The sequence below is a fragment of the Neopelma chrysocephalum genome, unplaced genomic scaffold (assembly GCF_003984885.1).
Source record: "Neopelma chrysocephalum unplaced genomic scaffold, ASM398488v2 Primary Assembly neopelma1_44, whole genome shotgun sequence".
In the NCBI taxonomy this organism is placed as follows: Eukaryota; Metazoa; Chordata; class Aves; order Passeriformes; family Pipridae; genus Neopelma; species Neopelma chrysocephalum.
This window is the reverse complement of record NW_020897703.1, coordinates 25466844-25492129: the sequence shown is the minus strand read 5'-3', so window position 1 is coordinate 25492129 and position 25286 is coordinate 25466844. Positions and strand designations below refer to the sequence as shown.

General features: G+C 41.4%; 1 protein-coding gene across 4 annotated transcripts in view; it reads left to right on the top strand.

The window, feature by feature from the left end:
• The first annotated feature begins 2324 nt into the window (after window positions 1–2324).
• The window catches only part of ZNF148 (zinc finger protein 148), a 41681-nt gene continuing 18719 nt past the window's right edge, over window positions 2325–25286 (top strand). For 3 of the 4 annotated variants that reach the window (XM_027679031.1, XM_027679030.1, XM_027679028.1), the window contains exons 1-2: window positions 2737–3103; window positions 24282–24627. In XM_027679031.1, the coding sequence (XP_027534832.1) occupies window positions 24298–24627 (330 nt within the window). In that variant the 5' untranslated portion in view covers window positions 2737–3103; window positions 24282–24297. Of the gene's footprint in view, window positions 2392–2736; window positions 3104–24281; window positions 24628–25286 lie in introns of those variants that run through there. The other variant, XM_027679029.1, reaches the window with a different exon arrangement.

Below are 25286 nucleotides of genomic sequence, written 5' to 3'. Positions count from 1 at the left end.
ACTACCATAATTAGGAAATACATGAGGCAAAGATCCAAGGTCTGACGTGTCCCTTCACCAACTCTACCTTGGTGGGGGGGACTTCCAGATGAACAAAGCACTGTAAGATTCTCACAGAACTTGATAACTTATAGGTGCTCAGTTCCTCTTTAAACACCACAAAAAACCACACCATAACCCAATCTGACGTTTGGAAATTAGACCATGTCTTGATTAAGGACATAGAAGAACGGTAAGAGAGTAATGAACAGCACTCGAATATGCTGAGCCTTGCTTTTTAGCATTAAATACAAGACAGTCTTTCTTCTTCATATTATGCTGTTAATTGCCAAACAAATTTTTTTGAAAAGCAGGTTCCAATTGATGTGTCCTTGGAGAAAGACTTGTGCTCACCCTGCAGAAAGCTTTAATTCCTCAGTGTATTTTATTATAAGGATTTAGTGCTGAGCTTCCCAACTCAGACTTAATGCAATTCAAAAGATTTTTTTGACAGGTAAAAATGAGTAGAGTCACCCAATTAATTGTCTTTGAAGGAAAAAAAATCAAAGCTGCATAAATGTACATCTCTCAGTTTCTAAAACTCAGGTTTTGGAAATGAAAAAGTTCCCCATTTTATTCAAAAAGCAGGTTAATGACACTTTTTGTGTTTGTGTGAATCTGTAGAGGGCTGCATGAAATGTAGAGACATTTTATTAACTCCTTCCTCTTGATGCAATTATTTTGAAATAAACATATTGCATAAAGTCAGGGCAGACCTTCACACTAGGTCCTGGTGTCATTAATACTCTCTTCTCAATGCAATTTATTACGCTGTAAGTGGATGGCACAACCTCTGACCTGTGCGAGGATGTAGAACCTTATTAATGCCTCTTGCTGAAGGAACTTGAAACCCTTGGTAAAGCTGAGTCACCGGGCAGATCCGTCTCACTTCTAACAGGACCTGAATGAAGGGCAGAAGCCTCGTCACGGGGACAGGGTGATCCTGTAGGACAACCTGGGAATAACTAAGCTTCTAGCAAAAAGCTTTGGGCTGCTGCTGATTGAATGACTCATAGAGCTAAGCCCAGCGAAGCTGGTAAATTTTACCCAACAGAGCTTATGCAGATTTTGGCTTCAATCCAGCAGAGCACTTAAGCACATGCTTAATTATACGCAAGTGACACGGAGCAATTGAGTTACGCACGTGTTTAAGTGCGTGGCTGGTGAAAGGCTTTGTTTAGAGAAACGTGGAAAAGTTGGTAACCCCTAAAAGAAGCAATGAAGTTCAGAGGTGCAAGCGACACCACGGCACAGCCCAGGCTGCAGATGCGCAGCTGGTTTGGGTGGAGAGATGCTCCAAGGAACGCAGGGTCTTTAGGAAGATTTGGCTTCTAGCAATTCTCCAGAAAGTTTACAGTGTGGGGTCATGGAGGAAATCATGATCAAGGAGATTGCAGTGCAGAAAACTCATCTCGGGGCTTTCTGATGGACTTGGAGGCTCTGGGAGCCCCATGGACCTCCATAAGGGCACCGGTGGTCTGGGGCCTCCTCCAGCGGCAGGGATGTAGGATGTGCCAGCAGTGGGGAACCGGATCGGGCTGTACTTCTTTACCTTGCGGGTGGCAGAGCCCTGAACAGGCTGCCCAGAGAGGGCCTGGAGTCTCCCTCTCTGGAGACATTCCAAACCCACCTGGAGGCGTTCCTGTGTCACCTGCTCCAGGTGACCCTGCCTTGGCGGGGGGGTTGGACTGGGTGATCTCCAGCAGTCCCTTCCAACCCTGTGACACTTCAGCTTCCTCCCTGGCACCGACCGCGGCCGCTCCGGCCCCCTCTCCCCCGGGAGCCCCTGCTGGGAGTGAGGGCGCTGGAACGACCCCGGAGGGAGCGGGGGGCAGCCCCGGCCCGAGGCCGAAGGGGCTCTCCCGCCCCGCCTCCGCCCGGGGCCGGCGCGGCCGTGGGAGCGCTGCCCGCGCCGGCCTCCTGACCCGCGCGTAACCCGGCACCGCCCGCCCCGCCAGCGGCCGCAGCCCCGGCGGGGATCCCGCTCCCGTCCTCGCTCCCTCGCTCCCCATCCTCCTCCTCCTCCTCCTGCTGCCGTCCCGCCGGTCCTCCGGGCGCGTTTCCCGTGGTGCAGCGCGCGCGCGGCGCTCTGGCCGGGTGTCGCTGTCACCGCCCGCGGACGCTCCGCGGAGCAGCAGGAAGAAGAAGAAGAAGAAGAAGAAGGAGCCGCCACCGCCGCCGCTTCCCCCAGGCTCACCCCGCCGCCGCCGCCCCGCCGGCCCCCCCCGCCCCCGCCCCGCCAACCCCGCCATGCCCGGGGCCGCGGCACGGCCGCTCTGAGCCGCCGCCGCCGCCGCGCCCCGGCCCGGCCCGGCCCGGCCCGGCCGCCTTCTCCTCGCAGCTCTGCGGCCGGTAAGTGCCGGCGGGGGCGAGCCGGGGCGGTTCGGGGCCGTTCGGTGCGCGGAGGGAGGGAGGGAGGAGGAGGAGAGGAACGGGAAAGGAAGGAAGGGGGGGCCGCGGCGCGGCGCGTCCCGCATGGGCCGCGCTTGGCCCCGGCGCGGGGAGGCCGGCGCGGAGCGGGGGATGAGGAGGCGGCGGGCGCCCTCCGCCCGCTGCTCCCGCCGCTCCCGCTGCTCCTGCCGCTCCCGCTCGCCCGCTCTCCCGGCCGGGAGCCGCGGGGCCGCGCAGGCCGCGCCGGGGCGGCGGGGATGGGGCCGGCGGGGCCGCCTGACAGACAGACGGACGGACGGACAAAGAGCCGACGGACGGACGGGCTGGCAGCGCGTCCCCCCCGGCCCCGTGCTCCCGGCCCGTATCCTCCGGCTGCCCGCCTCCCCATTGTTCCCGGTGTAAGATAGCTGAAGCGTGCCGACCTGCGAGCAGTCACTCCGTTCGGTTTTATTTTTGAATAACCTTCTCAGAGTCTCCTCTCGGCTGCTCGGAGGAAGGTTTTGCAAGGCACCCTCTTCTCCCCAGCGTCGGGAGCTGCTAACAAGTGCCAGTCTGGAAGTGGCTTGGCAGAGCAAGGGGGACCAGTAGGAGTTAAGGAGAAATTAGTTGGGCTTCAAACACTTTCACTCTTCATGGTCTTTCCTCCCCTGATTCCTGCCAAACCTCAGCTGGGGTGAGTTGCAGCAACATCTGCATTAAGCTGGTTCATGAAAAGGAAAGACATTTATGTTGCCAACATAACTCATCTCTCTGATCACTTTGTTTTTGTGAACTGTTCAGAGCAGCAGCTGTGAGGGATTTTGCACAACGATTAAAAAAAAAGGTAGATATGTGGAATCCAATAATCACAAGTTTAGTCTTGCTTTAAAGGTCTACTTGGAGCATGACCTACCTCTCTGTCTGCATACACGTGATGTTCTGGTCCAAGAAGTGTTAGATGGGAGAGATGTCCTACTCTTGATGAACAGCATCTTTGCCATTGGTACAGGACGAATGACAGAGGACTGTGGGTTTTCTTTTGAATAGGATCTCAGTTGCTTAGTTTATTTGCTGCACTTGCTCACAAATTTCAGTAGTACTTTTAGAGGCTTACTGGGAATATATGCCCGGGCCTGTCATGCTTCAACATTTTGGAGTGCCCTTGTCAGATTTCGTTGTTGCAAGTGGTAGAAATTTTGTAGCCATTCTCCACGTGTTTGGTGAATATGTCCGGTGAAGGGAGGAGGTAGAAAACTAGTGCTACCCTGTATCAATTCTTGCAAGTGTTCTTACGGTATGCTCAGAAGCAGTCTAGATAAACCAGTGGTCCGGTCGAGACTTAAGAAGTTTGCATACCTTCGGGCAATATTAGTTTTACAGTGTCCCACTTCCAGTGTCTGGGATCTGTGCCTGTGTCCAGTGACAGCTGTCATCTGCAGGAGTGTTGGCTGCGCCGGAAGCTCCAGAGCTCATGAGGCCTCAGTTTTCCTGTGGATCCTGTGGGATCTGCAGGCTCCTGGTGCAGGGTACACACACATTCACAGGAGAGGCCGGCAAACCCTGCTCTTCTTGAGGTTGTTTAGGAAAACAAAATTAAGTTTTCAATTGTGCAGTTTCCTGAAAACTGTTGTCATGGCCTTTCGTGGTGAATACGCAGCTGAATGTGTGTGTGTGTTCGGTTTCCAAAAGCATTTGCTTTGTAGTTGTTTCTGGATGTCTGCATGCAGCTCTTCCCCAAATATACATGTAGTTAGTGAGCTGACATAACTGACTAAAGCTAAAAGAGATGAGGGTGACCTCTTGCATTTAGGCTGTTGTGTGCACATGTACTTTTTCTGTCTTCGCTCCTGAGGCTGAGACCTGAGAGAACAGATGTGTATGTAATCTGTGCTTTTGTTATTGTCCTTCTTGTCCATATGTGTTTCATGTCTACTCTGTTGCAAACATATTCTGTTTATGGAAGATCCCTAATATAATGGATTATGAAATCAAACTATTAAGTAAGTAGGTAGCTATTTGAAGAACCACAATGATTAAAAAAAATGGAATAAAAATTACTCAGAATGTGAAAAGTTATATTTCAGGCTAAATTGTTCACCTGAAGGAACACGTGCTTGGGGAATATTATTATGTAGCTTCTCAAAATATGGTTTTTCCTCTCAGTTCAGTGTATACAAGTTTATTTATATGAGGATTTAAAGTGCTGTGGAGCTTGTGTGTGTTCTGGAGACAGTTGGTGGTGTAAAACCATCGAGGTTGGAAGTTCTTACTTCCAGCAGAATTTCTGTGTACTGGTAGTGTTAGAGTTGAACTATGAGAATGCTAAGAATATATTACTCTAGTGAATTATGATGATGGTACATCTTAAAGAGTTTAGCTCGCTTCTAGGTAAGTTCTTTGCACCACAGGTTCAGTAATGTAAATTTGCAAATAGCGGAGTTCAGGGTGTCAGTTGTTAGTGTAGGGTTTTAGGTTAAACATTTTAAAATGTACCATTGAGAAAGAAGCATTTGTTGTATTCTGGTATTTTGGGGAAAAGGAGGGTGGGTTTGTTTTTTGTATCTGCTGCTAGAGATTTGTGATTTTATTTTTTGTGCCTGGGATATTTGTAGAGTCTTCCTCTGCTGAAGAAGACTGTGTGGGCTCTTACAAATGGAGACCTGTCTGTACAGAGCAGCTTGATGGAGTGGGCCTTAATCTATCACAACCACTTTAAGTGGTTTAGCATAATTTGGGATTAAGTTTGATTTAATTTTGGCTCTAATATAAAATACATTTTTCTATGTGAAGTAGCTGAAGTTAAATAAGAAATAGTAACATTGTGATAATGTCTGTGATAAATAAAGATACTGCTGTTATCCTAAACATGAAACTGAAGCATCCAGCTTTCTTGTCCAACCTTAATAATGTCTTGTATATTAAGTGAATGGGACAAGGACTGAGAAAAGTAAACACCAATGGAAATATTTTTTGCTTTGAAGACTCTTAAATGGATCTAACAGAGAAATAGATAGGTTTTATTTAAAATAAGTACTTTGTGTGCCTCTGCCTGGCATTCCAATGATAGCTGCCTTTCAAATGATGAAATAGATTCAAGCCTTCAGCTTGCAGTCTGATCTGCATAACTGAGTGTTTAAAGACAAATGTGGTCCCACAAAAGCTCCATGGATGTAAGCAGACATGGGTGTCTGCTTCTGTCAGGTTGCAGGGCTTATGTGAGGGATCAGTACTGTGATTAAGTTCCACTCTAATTTGTTTAGGTTTTTTTGACAGAAATACTTTTGGGGAAAGTGTATTTCTTGGACTACTGAGATTCATGAATTTTTTTCTTTTTTCACTTCTGTAAATTGGAATCTGTGCAGAACCCCCTGCACAGTGTTGAGTTTATACATTTAACTTATTGTTTTTTAACAGCTGAGACATAGCTATTGACAGGCCATGTCAGCAAAATACAGCCGCTGGCAATAATATATAGCTATAAGGCAAGCACGAACTTCTGTCTAACAAAGGAAAATCCATTCAGATTTTCATGAGATTTATTTTCATTTACACAAATGCTGTTAGTTACTTTATTTCAGTACTTTCCAGTGAAGTTAAAACACAACTCCCATCTGTTTAGCTCATTAGTTAGTACTCTGTATACATTTTAAATATACATTTTTTATCATCCGCATAGAACAGAATATTTTATACATCAGCAATAGTGCCATAAACTACACAAGTGGTAAAATTTTAAACTATTTAACTTACAAATTATTGTACAAATTAAAATACAATAACATATGTGAGTATTCCAATATTATATATGATTAAGTTATCTTCCCCTGACTCCATATAGAGATATTGTTCATATATCATTCAGCATGTTGGATAAAATATCTGGAAAAATCTGTAATATGTTCTCACAAAACTTGATTATAAGTGTGTCCTAAGGGGAAATTGGCTGTCTTTTAGAAAGATTGTGGAATCCACAACATGCAGGAGGGTTAGAATCTCCTGATAACTTCTTCCAGAGTGTCAGAATGTTATTTTGGGAGATAATATAGAGACTGGTACTGCTTTTGCTCAGAAATAATTTTTAATGTACTCTTAGGATATTATCAGTGTGTTAATGTATTCCAGGCTATGATATCAAGAGGCAACAGTGAGAATACTGTAATGTAGTTAATATATTACTAATTTATATTACTTCATGATTTCACTGCACTTTTGAAAACAGCAAGACACAGCTCAATAACAGCATGTGTATATGGCCTGATCGTGCAATTGATATACTCTACTGGCATATTAGTATCACAATATCTGCATCTTGTCATGGTATGTGCAGAAAACCTTAAGACAGTGCTGTCTAATTCTTCCCTTATGACTAGGATGACATTTTTATAAGCACAGAATTAAACAGTCTGATGATAAAATGAAATCTGTGTGGGAAGAAGTTCTAACCTGCAAACAGCAGTAGGGTATAATTTATGAACAACCTATCAAATATAAACTGTCTAGATCTCTTGCACGGGGAAAAAACCAAAAAAACCAACATAAAAACCAAAACCAAAAATCCAGGTGCCTGTAAAATGTCCGTACAATTTCTTGATGTAACATGTGATATTACTCATGCCTAAAGCTGTTGTGATATCTGTGTGAGCTCAGCTATGAGACTGATAAGCCTTCTGCTCTAAAATTGTTTCAAATGGCAGCTGCATCTATAAGGTTAAAAGATGCCCATTCATAAAAATTTGTACAAATTTCTTAAATGTGTATGTAGTAATTTTCCCATAAAATCTGTCATAATTTTACTACTTATGTACCCCAACAAGGATATAGAAGACATCATAAGAGAGGTTTACAATGCCAGTAACAGCATGACCAGGTCGTGTTACCTTAATGCAAGAGGTGAAGTGAGAAATACTGATGCTGGGCAGGTTTGACATAGTCACATGTTCATTAGCACTGTTTAAGAAAGGGAGAAAAAACAACTTTTTACACACTGTGAATGTTAACTGCTATGTGTGATTGCCCTGAAAATTTGTCAGATTTCCTTTTTTTCTGTTGTTGGGATTATATTTGAAACAAGGAAATGGTGATAATGCTTCTAAAAAGCATGTGTGCACATGTATGTGTAAGACACTTGTAGCATCTATTTATGATGATGTCTGGCCTAAAGCTCTAGTCATGGAGAATGAGAAGCGTTCAGCATAAAGTGAGATTTATTTTGCCAAACAATAAGCAGCATATGATGTGGGTTAGTGCCTGGGATGTCACTGGGGAGGGGCAAAGCCAGTGAGCAGCTTCTAAATTCACCATCTTTCTCAGGCTTCCTTGGGTAGTGAAAACTATTTAGCCTTGCTTTCAACAAATGATTCTGTGCTATTGCATTGCAGACATTCTTCAGTTTTTAAAAGGGAGGACAGAGGGAGAAAAATGAGTATTTAAGCCAAGAAATGAGTACATTTCACGGGATCCATGGATGATTTTTTAGTCTGTAAGCATTATAACAGTCAGAATTTCCAGATGCTGTGGATGATTTTAGAGTTTCTCAAGCAAGAGTATTCTGAATCAAATTACTGTCTCTGTTGCTGACCTCCTAAGGCATGATTCTCCTCAGGTTAGGACCACTTAAACAGTGGTTTCTAACATAGGTCACTGTTATATGTCAGTCTCTGTCAAGTGAAATATATGTGAGATGAATGACAATTGTCAGGCTTTTTAAGTTGGGTCATTTATAGCACTGAGCAGGTCTAGATACATCAGTGGCTATATACATAAATTTAAGAGATATTCTCCTATTGTTTCTGTAAAGTTTCTTTTAACAAAGAAGTTCTTCATGATAGATTGGTAAACTCAACCAACTCCCCTTTTTGCTGGACTAACCTTACACTGCTTACCTTGAAGAAAATTTTTATAATGACCACTAGATCAAGTGCTGAAGGAGGTGGTGAATCCTCAGGGTACCAAGATGTGATACAATTATTTTAGACCACAATCACTTGCAGATTTTCCAGACATGCCCATGGAATATTGGTTTTCAGCTTATGTTTTGACCTCATAACCAATTTTTTTGAAGGTAAAGTCTAGTGTGAAGGTGCCCTGTGTGAATATTGCTTTAACAATATCAAATAAGAATGAATCATTCATATGGGAGAAAGACTGCTGTCATCCCTCAAGGAGGAAAGCTTTATTAGGCTGTGGTTCTCAGGAGCTTCCTCTGTCACTGGTAAACCTGACGGTTACACTTAGTGATGAATTTTCGTTTGAGTCAGCAAAAAGATGTCAAAGTTATGTGATTGTCTTCTGGGGAGCAGGAAAGCTTGTGTTGTTATGGGGTGTAAGGAAGTAGGGGAAAGCCACTTGGCTTTAATGTTGTTTTTTCCTGGTAGAGAATATGAAGTTTTCTTTTTAAATGACTAGAAAAGAATTTTCATGTATTTAAAATGTGGTTTTTTATGATCACCAAGGATAAAATTAAGGGATTGGGAGGGGGAATAAAGTAGAGTTTGTAGAAGAGGAGCACGCAGAGGATGATCATCCAGTTGTCACAGTATTTTGCTGGAATATGTAGAGTAGGTGGCAATTTGTAGACAAAACCAGTGGGCTTGTTGTCTGAATGTGACAGTTAAAAGTAGATCATGCAAACCAGGCGTGTTCAGGCTGGTGCCTGTTAGGAACCTGTACTCAGTGTTACATACACTATATTGGATCAAATATAATGCAGCTTTAAGTGTGAGTTTACTGTCACTTTTGAAGGAACCGCAATGTAAAGGGACAAGCTGACAGAAAACCTAATCTCTCAGTTCTTTGCATGACCTTGCAGTTTACTGTCTAGTGTGCCTTTGTATCCTCTCTGGATTACATTCCTTATAGGTCATAGGACAGGCAGGGGGCTTTCCACACTTGTGGTGGTGATGAGAGTATGGCTGCATGTGTAGAAAAAATGGGATCTGTTGTAGTTACATCTTTTGTGCCTACAATTTGCTGTAACTCTGGGCAACTCTTCATTTCCCATGTTTGTTTGGACACAAGTTCAGCAGAGCAGTTTGGCTCTGGTTCTTGCTTCTTGGGTACATGGGCATAGCGATAGAACAAGGAGGAATGTCTATAAATTGAAACAGGGTAGATTTAGATTAATATTAGGAAGAAATGCTTAACTTTGACAGTGGTGAGACACTGTAACAGGTTATCTAAGCTGTGGGTGACCCCTCCGTGGAAGTGTTCAGGGCCAGGTTGGATGGGGCCCTGAGCAGCCTGGTCTGGTGTAAGGTGTCCCTGCCCATGGGGGGATTGGAACTAGATGATCTTTAAGGTCCCTTCCAACCCAAACCATTCTAGGATTCTATAATAAGTTGTTGCCCTTTTACTTCATGGGACACATCTGTGCATTGAGGAAACCTGGGTGAGTGCAGCTGCATCAGCATGTTCAAGACTTGAGGACTTGAGACTCTTAACATGGTTGGATGAGGAAACAGTATCTAGAAAGCAGTCCATAAATGCAGAACACTTTTTTCTTTCATCAGAATAAGTATATTTTTGCACTTTACAGATTGGTTTCCTGCTTGCTTAATATTATGGGTTGTATTGAATGTCTTTCACTGAGACTTGGCTTCATCACGAAGTTATTTGACTATGGGTTCTCAGAAATTTCAGACCTGTTTGGGATGGTAGCTCTTAATTGTTGGTCTGTGAGTTAATGGCATCAAGAACCTTCAAGATTTTTGTTCCTAGAGTTATTATAAACACAGATCATATCTTTTGATCAATCTGAATTCCTGTTTTAGTGTATTCTAGGACTTAATTAGTGAGAATTAGCTGCAGGGTACCAAAGTCATTGAGGTAGAATCCAATTTCCACGATCTTTTTATTCAAGAGGGCACAATCTTGAGGAGTCTGAGTTTTTATTTTTTGGATTATTTTCAATGTTAGTTAATGGGCCATCATATCTGTGTTATTATTGTTCCTATAAAATAGTTTCTAGGCATCTTGTGTTTTGGCTTGCCTTGATCTGAAAATGGGCTTAAGTGCCTGAAAATTGTTTGAGAAATTTAAAACTGTAATGAGGAGTAATTACCTTGGGGTATGTGGTAGAAGTCAGTGGGATTCCTTGTTCATACCATCCTTGAAGTATCAAGGGAAAGAGTTATCTGGAAGTTCTTGTTGGGATTGTGGATAGCCTTTTGAAGAGGATACGCTGCAGAAGCACACTGGATTTAGTAGTTATTTGATTTGCCTTTTTTTTTTTTTTTCTTTTGAAGTGAGGATCAGCCAGATTAAAAAAGGCTGATTTACAATTCTGGAATTTTATGTAAGCAGGATAGGAATAGTTCTTAGCTGATTTAATCTGACCACAAGTGTTGGTTATCAGCAGGGAGGTGGTGGGCTTGTCGCAACAATGGGGAAAAATATCCTAACTGTACGGAAGGGTACTATTTTCTTGGCAAATTCACATGGTCTGTAACATGCTTGTGTTCCAAGAGGGGTTTTGAGAAAGTGACCTAGTTGCTCACTTCCATGATTTTAGAGTTTATTTCTACTCCTTCCCCCTGTGGCTGATCTCATACGGTCTTTAAATACTAACATGTGTCTGTTTATGTGCTGACTCTTCTGTTTATGCTTGATGAAGGTGCTTGATACTGTTCTGATGCTGTTGTATCAGAGAGTGCTGGTTAGGCCACAACAATCCCTGACTCCGCTGATGAAAATTGCTCCTTAGTGCCCAGTTTGTAATTGCTGGAATATTTTGAAGAACAGTGATAGATTTTCTTTTTTTGGTTCACTGTTGGTCAGTGCTCTCCCTAATGGAGCATCACAGCATTGTCTGCTCCTTGTTTTTCATCATGCATTAAAGGAAAGAAAGGGCTGCCACCAGAACATACAGTTCAAGATGGTGCTTCTAGTGATACCCAAATCGTTGTCATTTTACTATTTTTATATTCATATACTGCTGCCATCTTTGAAGGTTCCAAACACCTTTTTGGAAATGTCTTGTGCATTTTGATCACATGTTGTCACCTGTGATTCTTTTTCTTTCCTCAGGGAACTATTATATGGGCTTATTTATTCTACTGTGTTACATGTGTGTTGCCTTGTGTTTATGTTAGTAAAAGTGAAGTACATATTTATGTTCTTGAAGTAGTTTATTTTCTCTGTTTCATGTTTAGTTTTGTCATTTTTAGTTGCTAGGTGTATTAGTCCTCTGGAATAGGTAGATCCTTGAAAGGCTTTTTTTTTTTTTTTTTTTTTTTTTTTTAGGTAGAGTAAACCTACAGGGTTTGAGGAGTGGAGCAGTTAACAGAGATCTATGTCTTCAGCTCTAGATAGGGCTCTTTCTAATCTTCTGGCCCAGACTTTTGACCCCACCTTTTCAGGTGGGTCTGAGAGATGGCCACTTAAGGTAACACTGTAGTATTTGAAAAACATAGTATAGAAAGTATAGGATTAGCTTCGTCTGTCTGGAGTGAATCTTCTACTAAAGAGGTATTCAGTCTATCATGTTTTAGATTAACTGGATTATTTGAGGTAGATGAAGGGTATGTTTGAAACATAGCTGCAATGAAATAAATATCCATTAAAAATGAAGCTACCTTGAGGTATGACACTGCCTCCTCTGCAGGTTTAGATAAGAAAGTGTTCCTTGCCAGTATCCACATGAGAAAAGTTAGTCCATAGAGAACCAACGATATTTTGCAGAATTTGTTTCTGGATGTTACACAGAATGTAATCATACCCCAAGTAAGTTTGCTGTAATGAAGTTAGGGAAAAAATGTCTACTTTGTGCATGGTGATGTGCTGAAGTTGAAATTGCAACTTGGGAAAGTGATTCCTGTATTTTGAAATACTTGCATTGCTCTCACAACCTGAGAGCCCATGTTGAAATAACATTTTCAAATACTGAAGCAAGATCTAGAAATAATCACCTGTGCTCTCTAAGATCTGTTTTGTTGTTATTCATGTCCTTCTCATTTATGGTTTAGAATAGCGTTGTTTTTTTCCTCTTAAGTTTTCCATATGCTGTCATGTATGTAAATGAGGAATGTCTTCCAGAACCTCTGAGATCACTTTTGCAGCTAACTTCCAGGTTTTTTGATCAGAACCTTCTTGATTATACTTTCATTAGCTTATTGTCCAATGTTATTTAGTCTTTGTGGATGCATTAAGTAATTGTCCTGAATTTTTCTGTAATTACTATTTTTCTTTAATGCACATAGATGGCCTCTTAGAAAACAATGAAGCTGGAGTAAAGATATTACAAGAAAAGCATGCTTTTAAAAGAGCAATTTTAGGTATAAGTCAACCATGCAAGCATTAAAATTACAGCATTGAGCTTTACCTATGCCATTTAATTTTACCACCCTCTTTATATCACTAATATATTATACCTTAATATTATACTGTAGTATTTAGTGATATTAAATAGCCCCTACCTTTTTGAATGCACAGGAATTGAATAAGCAGCTGCTCTATGCTTTGCTTTCTTCTAATTGCATAATGTGTGTTCCCTTACTATGCTATGCTTAATCCTGCTCTGAAGGCAGAACGAGTATATTTCTTTGTGAAATTTCTGTAATGGTTATCAGTAGGCTTGTGAGGGCCTCATAGGTAGTTCCTACTGCTCACTTCACATCTAAATCAAAGGTGGGTCATTGCACCCGATTTAGAGACAAGGAAGTGGAAAGAAGAAACGGGAATTTGCCAAGATAACAGATGTGCCCAAAAGCAGTGGCAGAGCTGTGAAAAGAAGCCAAATCTCTCTCAGTTCTGTTACATTGTGGTGGTAAACAGTGTTTCTCTCTTCAGTCTTACTGTTGTGCTTACCTTTTCTTGATGACAGTCCTGCATTGGAGTGCACCCATTCCTCTCGTGATTCTCCACGGAAGTGGCTATTCCATGTTAGTTGGAAACACACTGGTTGGTTGTGCTCTCTGATCAGTCATTAAGTCCTGGGAGAGACTAGACCATCTCACCCACCTCCTCGTAGTAGTTATCTAAGTAACTGCAGTAGCCTTACCTGCCCATCTGAGGGCTGCTGCCTTCTCCCCTCAGGAGCTGTGCTGGCTGCAGGAACAAGAGCACTATAAACTGATTAGTTCACCCTTGTGGCCTGTATTGAACATTGCTTATTATTACAAGTATTTTAGTATACCTCAGGGAAAGGAAATGGATATTTCTTATTTTATGGCTGGAGAATTGGTGTCTGTGAGTAAGACGAAAGTTTGCATTTGATCTGTATGTCCATTGAGCTCTTTAAGAACTTTTTTTTTTTTTTAAATAACAGCATTGCATTATCTTTGTATTTTTAAAGTATTGTTGTAATTGATTTAATTGCAGCCTTGAATACTCAGCATTTTAGGTGAATTTGACCGAAATGTGTCAGCATAAGCACCCAGAAAATGTGGAACATATAATTATTGATCACCTATTTTTAAAAGGTTTTGGTAGAAATGGCTTGTGTAGGCTTGTATCCTATTTTGCAAGGTAGCAAATGGTTGTGGCTTTCTCTTCATGTGCTCTGTGACTCATTTACACATTTTGGCATTTGCAACAAATGGAGCAAGGGTATTATAAACTATCTTACTAGTGTCACCAGTTTTTATGGAGCAGTCCATGCAGTGTGCTGTAGAAAAAGAAATATCTATATATAGGTATAGATATAGATATACACACATGCATAAATATTTATGGTCTTTCTATTAAAAAAAATAAAAATCAGTGCCAATAGGCTGGAAAGGTGAATTATGATGAACCAAGGTACCCTAGTGAAGGCAGTTCCTGAAACTTCTGTATGTTTGCATGCAACCTCTTGTATTCTCCCAGGGATTTTTGTATATAATATTTTAAGGATTTTTAAAAAGCAATCTGGAAAGAAACACCAGAAATTTTGTATACATATGTATGGAGTCAGAAGGTTTGGGTTGGAAGGGATCTTAAAGATCATCTTGTTCCAACGCCGCTGCCATGGACGGGGACACCTTCCACTTAGATCAGGTTTCTCAAAGCCCCATCCAGCCTGGTCTTGAGTGCTCCCAGGGATGGGGCATCCACAGCTTCTCTAGTCAGCCTGTTACAGTCTGTTACTGTCCTCACAGTCAAGAATTTCTACCTAATATCTAATCTAAACCTTCCTTCTTTTAGTTTAAAGCCATTCCCCCTTGTCATGTCACTACAGGCCCTTGTAAAAAGTCTCTCTCCAGCTTTCCTCTAGGCCCCTTTTAGCTGCTGGAAGGCTGTTCCCTGGAGTCCTCTCTTCTCCAGGGTGAACAACCCTGTCTCTCTCAGCCTGTCTGCATAGAAGAGGTACTCCAGCCCTCTGATTATCTTTGTGGCCTCCTCTGGACTCACTCCAGCAGGTCCGCGTCCTTCTTGTGTTGTGGCTCCAGAGCTGGATGCAGCACTCCAGGTGGAGTCTCATGGGAGCAGAGCAGAGGGGCGGAATCCCCTCCCTGGACCTGCTGCCCACGGTGCTCTGGATCCAGCCCAGGACACAACTGGCTTTCTGGGCTGTGAGCACACGTTGCTGGGTCACGTTGAGCTTCTCATCAACCAACACCCTCAAGTTCTTCTGCGTAGGGCTGCTTTCAATCCATTCTGTTCCCAGGCTGTATTTGTGCTTGGGATTGCCCCAACTCACTTGCAGGATCTTACACTCGGCCTTGTTGAACTTCACAAGATTCTCACAGGCCCATCTCTCAAGCCTGTCAGGGTCCCTCTGGATAGCATCCCTTCCCTCCAGGGTGTCAACCACACCACACAGCTCAGTGTTGTCGGCAAACTGGCTGAGGGTGCCCTCGATCCCACTGTCCGTGTCACCAGCAAAGATGTTTAACAGCACTGGTCCCACTACCAGCCCCTGAGGAACCCCAGTCATCACTGCTGCCCACTTGGACATTGAGCCACTGACCACAACTCTCTGAGTGCAACCATCGAGACAATTCTTTATCCTCCAAGGATGAGGAATGTTTGCACACATACATACAGACCTTTGCCATTTGGGCCAATAGGGTAACAGAGCAACAGTGGGTTGTCATCTTCTGAAAAGCAGCACTTTCATAGTGCTAGTGATGAATAGAGATGCTTCCCAGATACTTGCACATAGTAGAGGAGTGGTGAGACCCAAGGAGTTTAAGGGCTTGTAAAAATAAAAAAATCACATTTGTAAAAAAGAGGAATGTAGTTTTCTTCTCTGTTTATTTTTAAGGTGAAAATATGTGAGATGGGCTGAGAGAGTTAGGCTGTGAATGCTGAACAGAGAAGGGTCCTCTCCTGCACCGTGTTTTGAGCTGTTCTGACACACTGTCATTGTGGTAAATCCAGCCAGTGAGTTAACCTCAGAAAATTAATAACTGGGAAAAAAAAACACCTGCCAGGCTGTTGGAGCGTAAACAAGTGTGTCTTTATATGAGATCAGAGTAGGCACAAAAGATAGGCTGAACTCTCAGAGTTAGGAGCAGGAATCAGGATTTCCCCTTTCAATGACCATTAGCTGTTAGATTGGCTCAGCTTTGTGTTAGAACTGCACTGTTATCTAAATCAAATAGCAAAAACATTTGATACATTATCTGAACTACTTTTATAAAGTTTCAGCCTGAGGCATGCGATACATGGAATTTCACAAAATTTTCACCAGTTGGACTGAAGTTATGTCTAGTGCCTGTTTTCCTGAATACAAATGCCATTGGAAGTCCCCAGAGTGAGCACTTTTGAGTGCCCAAGTTTCATGGTGCAAGGGCAGAAATTCTGCATTGTTCTTTTGAGGTTAACTATACAGTGCTGGAAATTCCCAGATAAACTCTCAAAAATAACTATTTTCTAGTAGGTTATATTTTAGTGCCACAAAACCAGTGGCTTTTTTTTCCCCGATAAACCCATAACGTTGCCTATGATTTTTTGACTGTTTAAAGTATGTTTGCTACATTGGTGACATGCCTGTGGATTTTGACATGTAACAGTATCAGAAGCTTTTCAATGGGTACATTTGATAATAGGTTGTGGTTATGCTGGTGATGATCGAATAGAGATTTCAGGATAGGAAAGGTGGCAAAGATTTTAACGCATGGATAATTTTATGCACGATAAGTAGATTTTCCATGAGTAATCTTGTTGATTGTAATAGGACTATTCACAGCTCAGTATGAGTGTAAATCTTGGTGGGATCAGGCCCTGTACTGGCATGTGTTCAGCAACATGGAGCACTTAGAAATAACTGTGCAACAAGTCATAAGGGTGTTTGTATCATATGTTGCCTTTCAGAATGTGTTGATTTTATGATCTGTGAACCTTTTCAGGCTGATTTATGTTTGATTACTTTCATTTTGCAAGTCAACACATTCTGATTCATTCTTAGAAACACTTGTGTGTTAATTTCAAAGTCATTCTTTTAGCTGTGTCTTATTTTTCTGAGTAGGGAGAAGAGATAATTTTATTTACTGTTCTTTATTTAGAACCATTAAGTAGGGTATTATTTTTTACTTTCTAGGCTTCTGCAGTATGTTAAAAATTGAACCTTTGATATTGTGAAAGCTAGCTGTGTTTCCTTTTATATTGGACTATATCCATATTTTAATAGTGCAAATAAATATATTTTGTGATGTGATGAGACTATTCAACATGTTTCATGGCTTGATAGGGATTTAAAATGGATGTTAGAAACCTGTTAAGCTCTGATTTTTTTCTTTCTTTCGGAGGGGTTCGTGTTGATGGCAGTTTTATTCATGGAAATGCTTAAACCTTAGTAGTTTTAAATATGCTGTTAAACCACGTTACTATCTCTTTCTTCATTAGCATTTGGAGTTAGGAGTTACAGAGTTATTGGTGACTTCTATGCTTCCTGTTAGGAAGAAAGCATTTGAGAATGTAGATACACATTTTTTCCCCTGATCTGAATTTGGCATAGCCGTTGGGTATATCTGTCTGCAAGGTGTTCATTTGTGTGTGTACGTTGCATTTGTGGAGCGGTTTCACAACACCCTTTAATCTGATCTGACCGCTGACCGCTGCTGAAAGAATCAGTCCCGTTCCCTCCTCCCTGATTCTTCACCGTGGATCTCCTGTAAGCCTGGCCTGCTCGGTCTCACTGATCCAGACAAAACCTCATGGCTTTTCTGTGGGTATGTTTTTGTCCAGCTCCCTTCTCAGTTGCACAGGGCTATGCTCAGCCCAGAGGAGGCAGCAAGGAGGTGTTAACGGGGAAGAGGTGCAGTGCACAACCCTTTGAGCAGGGAGCCCATATCTCAGATTGTTTCTTGCGGCTGTATCACCGAGAGCTGGGTAAATAACAAAACACACCAAATGTCCCACTGGAATGGCCCATCAGTTGTAGTTGATTTTATAGAAGTTTGGCTGTTCAGAGAGGTTTTACTAGTCATGCCACTAAACTGCTCTGATTATACGGTGATTGGCCTTTTTAAAAATTCAGAATAAACCTTTCCAAAGTGAATTTCACTAAATGGGGAAGGAAGAAAATTAAATTCTGTGATAGAATAAGAATGTTCATTTAGGGAGTTGTATATACATTATATTCATTTAAGTTTACAGTTTAGCACAAATCATTCTGGCATGACCATAGAGTTGAGCCCTAAGAAGCTGAGGGTTTCCCCAGATTGCATTTTTAAAAGCTTATTCTGTGTGCATTTTGCACTGGTAACCTTTATACATTTTGTGGTTTGGGCTCTGCATGCACTCATTTTTCCAAAGGCTTTTGTGGAAGCAAGGATGTGGTAGGAATGTGCTCAGGTACGTGTTCTGTAGCTTCAGGTATTTGTTCATTAGGAAGTTTGCCTTGTCTTATCTTAAATGAAAGCAGACTTCCCAAAATGTGGAACTGAAATAATGTCATCAGGCTGCTTCCAGTGTAAGGTTACCCTGAAACCATATAATATCTCAGACTGAGCTCAGTGTCAGCTTTTGTGAGGGAATCTTGGAGGTAGATGTTTTTGTCAGAACAGAATCGAGTTGCTAAAGGCAAGTTAGAACTGCTCTTGTACGTCCTGGATGTTGTGTTTGGGTTGTTGCATCTTCGAAAATATGGTCAAATGGAGTTTATTGCTGTACATGGAAGTCTTATTTCTCTCTGAAGTCTTTGCTATAATCCTTCAGAAGGAGCTAAGGTTTAAGCCAGAAGAATAATTAAATCTCAACAACTTTCTTTCCCTGTTTCCATCAACCTTCTCTCATTCCTTTTTGCCTTGGAAAAGTAGCAAGAAGATAATATACAAAAGAAGGTGGAGTGGGATACAGATATATAAAGTAAAAAATCCTGCTTTTTAACACTTAAAAAGAGAAGTATAAGTCTTGAAACAACAAAGACTTTTCCAGGACATTGTTTACAAATAGAAAAAGTCCATCTTTTAAAAAACAAAAACATTAAATTAGTTCTGTTCTACAAATAGATATTAAACTGCAGATGATTTTTATCTTTTGTCCCTGTTATTAATCCTTAAAACATTTTTTTCTCATCTCTCGTAAATAGTCTTTTGAATCCTAACTACAGAATTAATGTGTTTCTGCACATATGAATTTTATTTTTAAAGTGAACCCAATTTGTATCTCTGGGTACTTGCTCATTCCATCAAATAATGTTTTACTGCCTGCTTAAGAAAAGAAGGGAGAAGACAGAATAACCCCCTACCCACCATCAGTCAAAGTGGAGAAAAAGAGCTGGACCATGTGTTGAACTTCACTGGCAAACAAGTTTTGCTGCTTTCCTTGAGGGTCTCTGTTCAGCTTTACTTCGTAGCAGCCACCATCCCAGCAGACTTTTTGAATCAATTAATGTTTTCTCTTGATGGTGTTTTAATTTTTGATTCTGAATTGAAATGTTGTCATGCTTTTCATTTAGTATGTTTTTGTTTAAATGGTTGTTTCTTTAATTAGGAATACTGTCTTTAGTGCTCAGTTCTCCAACTTACTGCACCAGTATTTGGAAAAACTGATGTCAGGGTTACTGAAATGAATAGTTCTGAAGTACAGCCGTAGGGTTTGGCGAAGCAGCGGTTTCTGAAATGAAGCGATGTGGTTCGCTGGATGGGCATGTTCTGCAAGCAGCTGTGAAGCACCCTGCGAAAAGAGAAGGTGCTGAGATGGTCCCATGAGACCTTTTCTGTGCAGTCCTTCCCCTTCCCCTCTCTCCCCCTCCAAAACTTTTGTGTACCCAGGAAGCTCTGCCTGTAGACACCTCTTGTGAGATGCTTTTCCTGGAGTAAAGGCTTGGAGACCCTCTCCAAGCAGAATGGATACTTTAGAGGTTTTATTGATGGCTCTTTTTCTGTCAATTTGTAGAGAAACCATATGCACTCAAAGAAAAATTGTGAGATTACTTGGTGAGGCTTAATAGAAGTTCTGAAATTCTGTGAAAAACACAACAATGTTTTATGCCAAGAAATGTGCATGTGTGTGTATGTGGTTTGTATTTTTGTGGCTTCCCTAGAGATAATCTCAAAGTAAGTTGATCTTTATTTTACAGATGCATCTTGCACTTAAAATATGTATTTAATCTTTGCAGGCTTGCTAAAGTGTGCTCGTTTGAATGCTTTTAACTTACATCCTTTATCACACAGTCATTTTTCCAGGCACACTTCACCTCATCTTCAATTTAAATGATAGGATTCCTTTTATGTGAGCCAAAAGGTGTCAGTTGACAAATTACACGTGTTTTACTGAATTAATTGCAATTGGGATGCTTCTTGTTTGGATTAATAGCCTATTTTTGTTTGTGGTTCTTTGTTTTAAAACATTACCTGCGGCGGTCATGTAGCTTACGTTGTGTTTAGTTATTTAGAATATATAGCCTAACCCTATGAGTTCTCATTATTTTTCTATGAAAACCCAGATGTTTGAAAGCCTGATTTAATAAGCAGTGCACTCACTGCACCACTTCTGATATGACTCAAGATCATGACTGGAAAACAACTTGAGCGCTTTTAGTTGCATGACTCTGCTGAACCTACTAGTCAGGGTGAGAAAGAAACTGTTTCCATATCCTTTGCAACTGAGAGAACCAGCAAGACCAATAAACACCAGCACGCAGCTGGCCTGTCCTCTGGGCAACTGCTGTATCCCGCCAGCTGTCCTTGGGTTCAATCTTCCCGTCTCTGTTGGTGAGAGCAGCAGGCTCTTCTGCACTGTTAAACACTCAGCTTCTCTGTCTGCCTACCTTCCTGCCAGGAAGTAGCTTTACATCCAGGATTTCCGGAATTCATACCTAATTTCAGAGTGATGTGGCAGTATCCTCCATGTGGAACAACCTTCTGTGCTGTTTTTGTCAATGGCCTGAGCAGACAGATTAGGGCCACCATGTTCTCACACTTGATACTGTTTGTTCTCCCTTGAATGTGTTTCAGCATCTTGAGTTCTTGTATTTTAGTACCTGTCCACGTCATTCCTTTGGAGAATCTGCAGTGAACTTATGCTGTGGTATTTCTGTAGAGTGGAACAAAGCATAGTGAATGACAGTCTGTGTGAGATGTACCCTGACTATGGATTAGTTTGGGATGAAGGCTGAAATGAGCAGATGTATCAGTTTATTTTCCTTGGAGTCTATCTTTCAAGCTAGATATTTAGAATGCTCTACCAAAAAAACTAGTCTCGACCTTAGGTCTTTTGCACCATCTTTTATCAAACGAGGGCTCCATGCGAGGCAGATTCTTTAAACTTCGGTTCTGTCTCACATTTCTTACTTGGCACAGGATGCTCCACACCAATAAGACGATAAATTCATCCTCATTTTCTTCTTTTAGGATGTTGTTGCAAGATCTCTCTGGGAGATCTGCATTGGTGGGAAAAATACAGCCTTAGTGCTCTGCCAGGTTTTGTTTGTTTGTTTGTGTTATTGCTGAGAAACTATCAGTATGGTTTCCCAGTTACCTCCAAAAAATACTTCATGGATTATATAATGTCTGCAGGTGGCTATGTGGCATACCAGACCTGCATTTTCTCTGGAACACATCCGAAATCTCATTCTCTTACTCTAAACTGGATTGATTTGAAAGTAAACTTGTAACACAGCACCACCTGAGCTCACTCAGGGCATTCTTAATGCATTCTTGTTGTCCTTATTTGAAGACAGATACTGTGAAAATCAAGAGCATGATTTCAAACTTCCTTATGTTAGAATTGCAGGAGAACAAAAAAGGACCAATTGCAAACATAAATGTTCTGAACAGTATTTTTCCATGTTCTTCTCCTGTCATAGGTGATTTTGATCCCTAAAATGGGCTTTTTATGTAGAAAGGAAGAATATTAAAAATATTGATGACATTTTCATATATAAAGAGATTTAACTTGGTGACTCTGTCCTCCTGACTTCCAGCAGAGCAAGGCTTACTAAAAATAATAAAGTATTTAACTGAAAAGCTTCTCTCTTTGGCAAGCATCTTAACTGTTGAAACTTGTAGAAGTCAGACTGTCCTGTCTGTCAGCCTTTCTTTGTATTATTCAGAAGTTCAGAACCTTTCACGATAAAGAATAGACACAAATGTTCTTTCACTTTTGCGTTATAAGAAGTGAGTTGCTATCAGAAGGTGTTAATGGGCTTTTTACTTTGTTGGGGTGTGTGGTGAATTGTTTTTTTTTTCTTTGTTCTTTTAAGAAATTGAGCTAGTTTTACTTTCAGAAGGTTAAGAATCAGTAGTAATATTTGAAATAAAATGCAGAAATATTTGAAATGAGATTGAGATTTTTCAGATGTTTCTGCTGGTGGCTTCCATTCCTACCATGTTCTCTAGGATTTCACCTAAGGAGAAACCATGATCTATTTTGTAAACTAAGTGTAGTTTAGCATCAAGTCCTCACGAATGTGTGAGATATATTGAGAATTTTCAAAATATTTTCCTGGTGAAGGAAATGATTTAGAAGGGGATCAAATGGATCAAACTGAAAATGGAAATTTAGAGATTTGATGTACATTTGCTTGATCGAGTCTTTTTGCATGTTGACAAGGGGCTGTAGTGGTGCAGTTCTGCAGGGTGATGGCCCTGATGGTTTTAGGCAGAGAGATCTGATTTCTTTGGTTATGAGTTGTCATTGTGAGCTGCAGGGAAAGCAGCACAGCCTCTGACTTAAGACTTGAATGGAGATGGAGCCTTTCTCTGTGGTGTACTCCAAAGCGGATGGAATTTAAAGCTGATGAGCAGCAATATGCCAACACCACATCTGTATCATAATTCTGAGTGCATCAAAATCAAAGGTGCTGACACTGTCGTAATACTCCCCAGGATCTCTGTCTGGTGCTTTATCTGGGCCTGCTGTGTGTTGTCCAGCTCCACTGTGCTTCTGCTCCCACTGCTGTGTCTGCTGTAGCATTTGTATGTGTAGCCTTTGCCCTCCAGCTGTGGGGAGATAGAGGAGTGGAGGAAGGATGTCTTCTCTGTCTGTCTGTTGGTGTGTCTGTCTGAAGGAGCAGGCCAGGGCAATGTGGAATGGTAGGAGTTATGGGCCTGGGGAGTAGGGTGAAGGAGCCTGACTGCTGTGGCTGGACATCCAATAAGCCAAGGAGAAGAGTAGTAGTAACTATCTTGCATATATAATAACAAGTAGAATGAGAAGATGCTGCCAATTCCAGCTTCACAAAAGCCTGCCATTCTATGTTAAAAACCAATTAATAATGTCATGACACTTGTTGGAATATTATGATTTTATATCTATCTGTGTAACATAAGTCAATATAATGGTATTGCTTTTCATGGTTGGAATTTATATTTCTGGCTGATGCTCCAGCTTAGTGGGGGTGAAAGAGAACGCATTTTTTACTAACAGTTCTGACCTCTCTATAGTCTTTATGTGATATATACCTTCAGCCAGAAAATTGCATTTTCATAGAATCACAGAATGATTTGGGCTGGAAGGGACTTTTAAAGACCACCTAGTCCAACCTCCTGCAATGAGCAGGGACATCTTCAACTAGATTGGGTTGCTCAGCCCCATCCAACCTGGCCTTGAATGTTTCCCTGGATGGGGCATCCATCACTTCTCTGGGCAACCCCTACCAGTGTTTCAGCACCCTCATTGTAAAAATATTCTTCCTGATATCTAGTCTAAATTGACCATCTCTTAATTTAAAACCGTTACCTGTTGTCTTATTGAAACAGGCCCTGCTAAAAGGTTTATCCCCATCTTATAAGCCCCCTTTTAAGTACTGAAAGCCTGCAATAAGGTCTCTTCAGAGCCTTCTATTCTCCAGGCTGAACAACCCCAACTCTCTGAGCCTGTCAGCATAGCAGAGGTGCTCCAACCCCTCTAAGCATTTTTGTAGTCTACTCTAGACTCACTCCAGCAGTTTCACATCCTTCTTCTCTGTGTCCCCGGAGCTGGATGCAGCACTCCAGATGGGGTCTTGAGAGTGGAGTATCCCCTCCCTCAAACTGCTGACCACTCTGCTTTTGATGCAGCCCAGTTTTCTCTCATTTGTGGATATTAAGATGTTTCAGCAGCTACAATATGCCCTGGGGTAGCAGCAGTGAAAGGGCACAGAAGGGACAAGGAAATAGGGAGAACAGGACCAAAATGAAAGAGGCATTTGTAAAAGACAGTCAAAATGGAAAAAGGGAACAGAGTAAAAAGGGCACACAGGAAAAAAAATAGAAGTTTTCTAAGGAATAAGGAGGAATTAGCTATCATTTAATTACCAGAACTTTGCCAGTAGTCAGAGGGCACTTTGGTTTAAAACCTTTTATTTGAAAGTGTTCAATTGGGTACACATGGATGTGTGTGAAAGGAGAATCTTTCTATGTTACACCAAAATAACCAACATTTGGCTCTTATTCAGTATCAATTTTAGGAGTGCATGTGTTTATGTTGAGTACCGACTTGAGCTCTTATAAAATGTTTTTAAGTAAAAAATTTTAAGCAAGTGCACCAATTGTAGATGTTTACTATTAAAACTTTCTTTGTAGGTAATTGCACTTAAGAATGAACATTGAAGACAAGCTGGGAGGATTATTTCTTAAATGTGGTGGCATAGACCAAATGCAGTCATCCAGGGCTATGGTAGGGATGGGTGCAGTATCTGACCAGTCTGGAGTATCGAGAGAACGGCAAGAGGCAGTGCTTCAAGATCGGACTATGCCGCACCAAGAAATTCTTGCAACAGATGAAGTGTTACAGGAAAGTGAACTTCGACAGCAAGAGATGATTTCACATGATGAACTCATGGTCCATGAGGAGACGGTAAAAAATGATGATGAAATGGATGCGCAAGATAGACTTCCTCAAGGGCTGCAGTATGCTGTTAATGTCCCTGTAAGCAATTTCTTTGTGAAATATTGGAGAAATTACTAGGAAGCTTGATCTGGTAGTCTAATCCTACTCTGGCAAGAATCTATTAATTGCTTGTTTGGATTATGATTATCAAAATATTTATGAACGGGTGCTGTTTCTGAAAATGTCATTTGCCTCTGGCTGTGGATAAATTTTGCCAATTAAGTATAATCTTTAAGTATCTGTTTTATAAATATTTTATAAGCAGGCTGCTACCATAGAACTAATGCATTAAAATGTGCTCCTTTAAGTATATTCAATGTTCAAGGGTAACTACAAACCAGAATAAATAGTGTTATTAAAAGGTGCTTTTTATGCTGTTTATAGTACTATTTAGTTGCTTTTGCTATAGGAAGCATCTTGTGTGTTTTTAAGGTATGTGGACGCTTAGCAATTGCATTCACACTGCAGGTTGGACTGTGACACTTCATACATGACCATAAATATGCCCCTCCACGATATCTCATAGAAGGCATTCCTCGGCTTTCCCAGAGAGCATGTAGATGACTTCCTTTCGAAAACAGAGCATCTGCCTGTAATGCAGCACATCATCACTGTTACCCTTCAAACATAAAGGACAATTACCAGGACTATAAAAGTAGATAGCCTTACACACGAAGAATAACCTTCAGAAAGGTAGC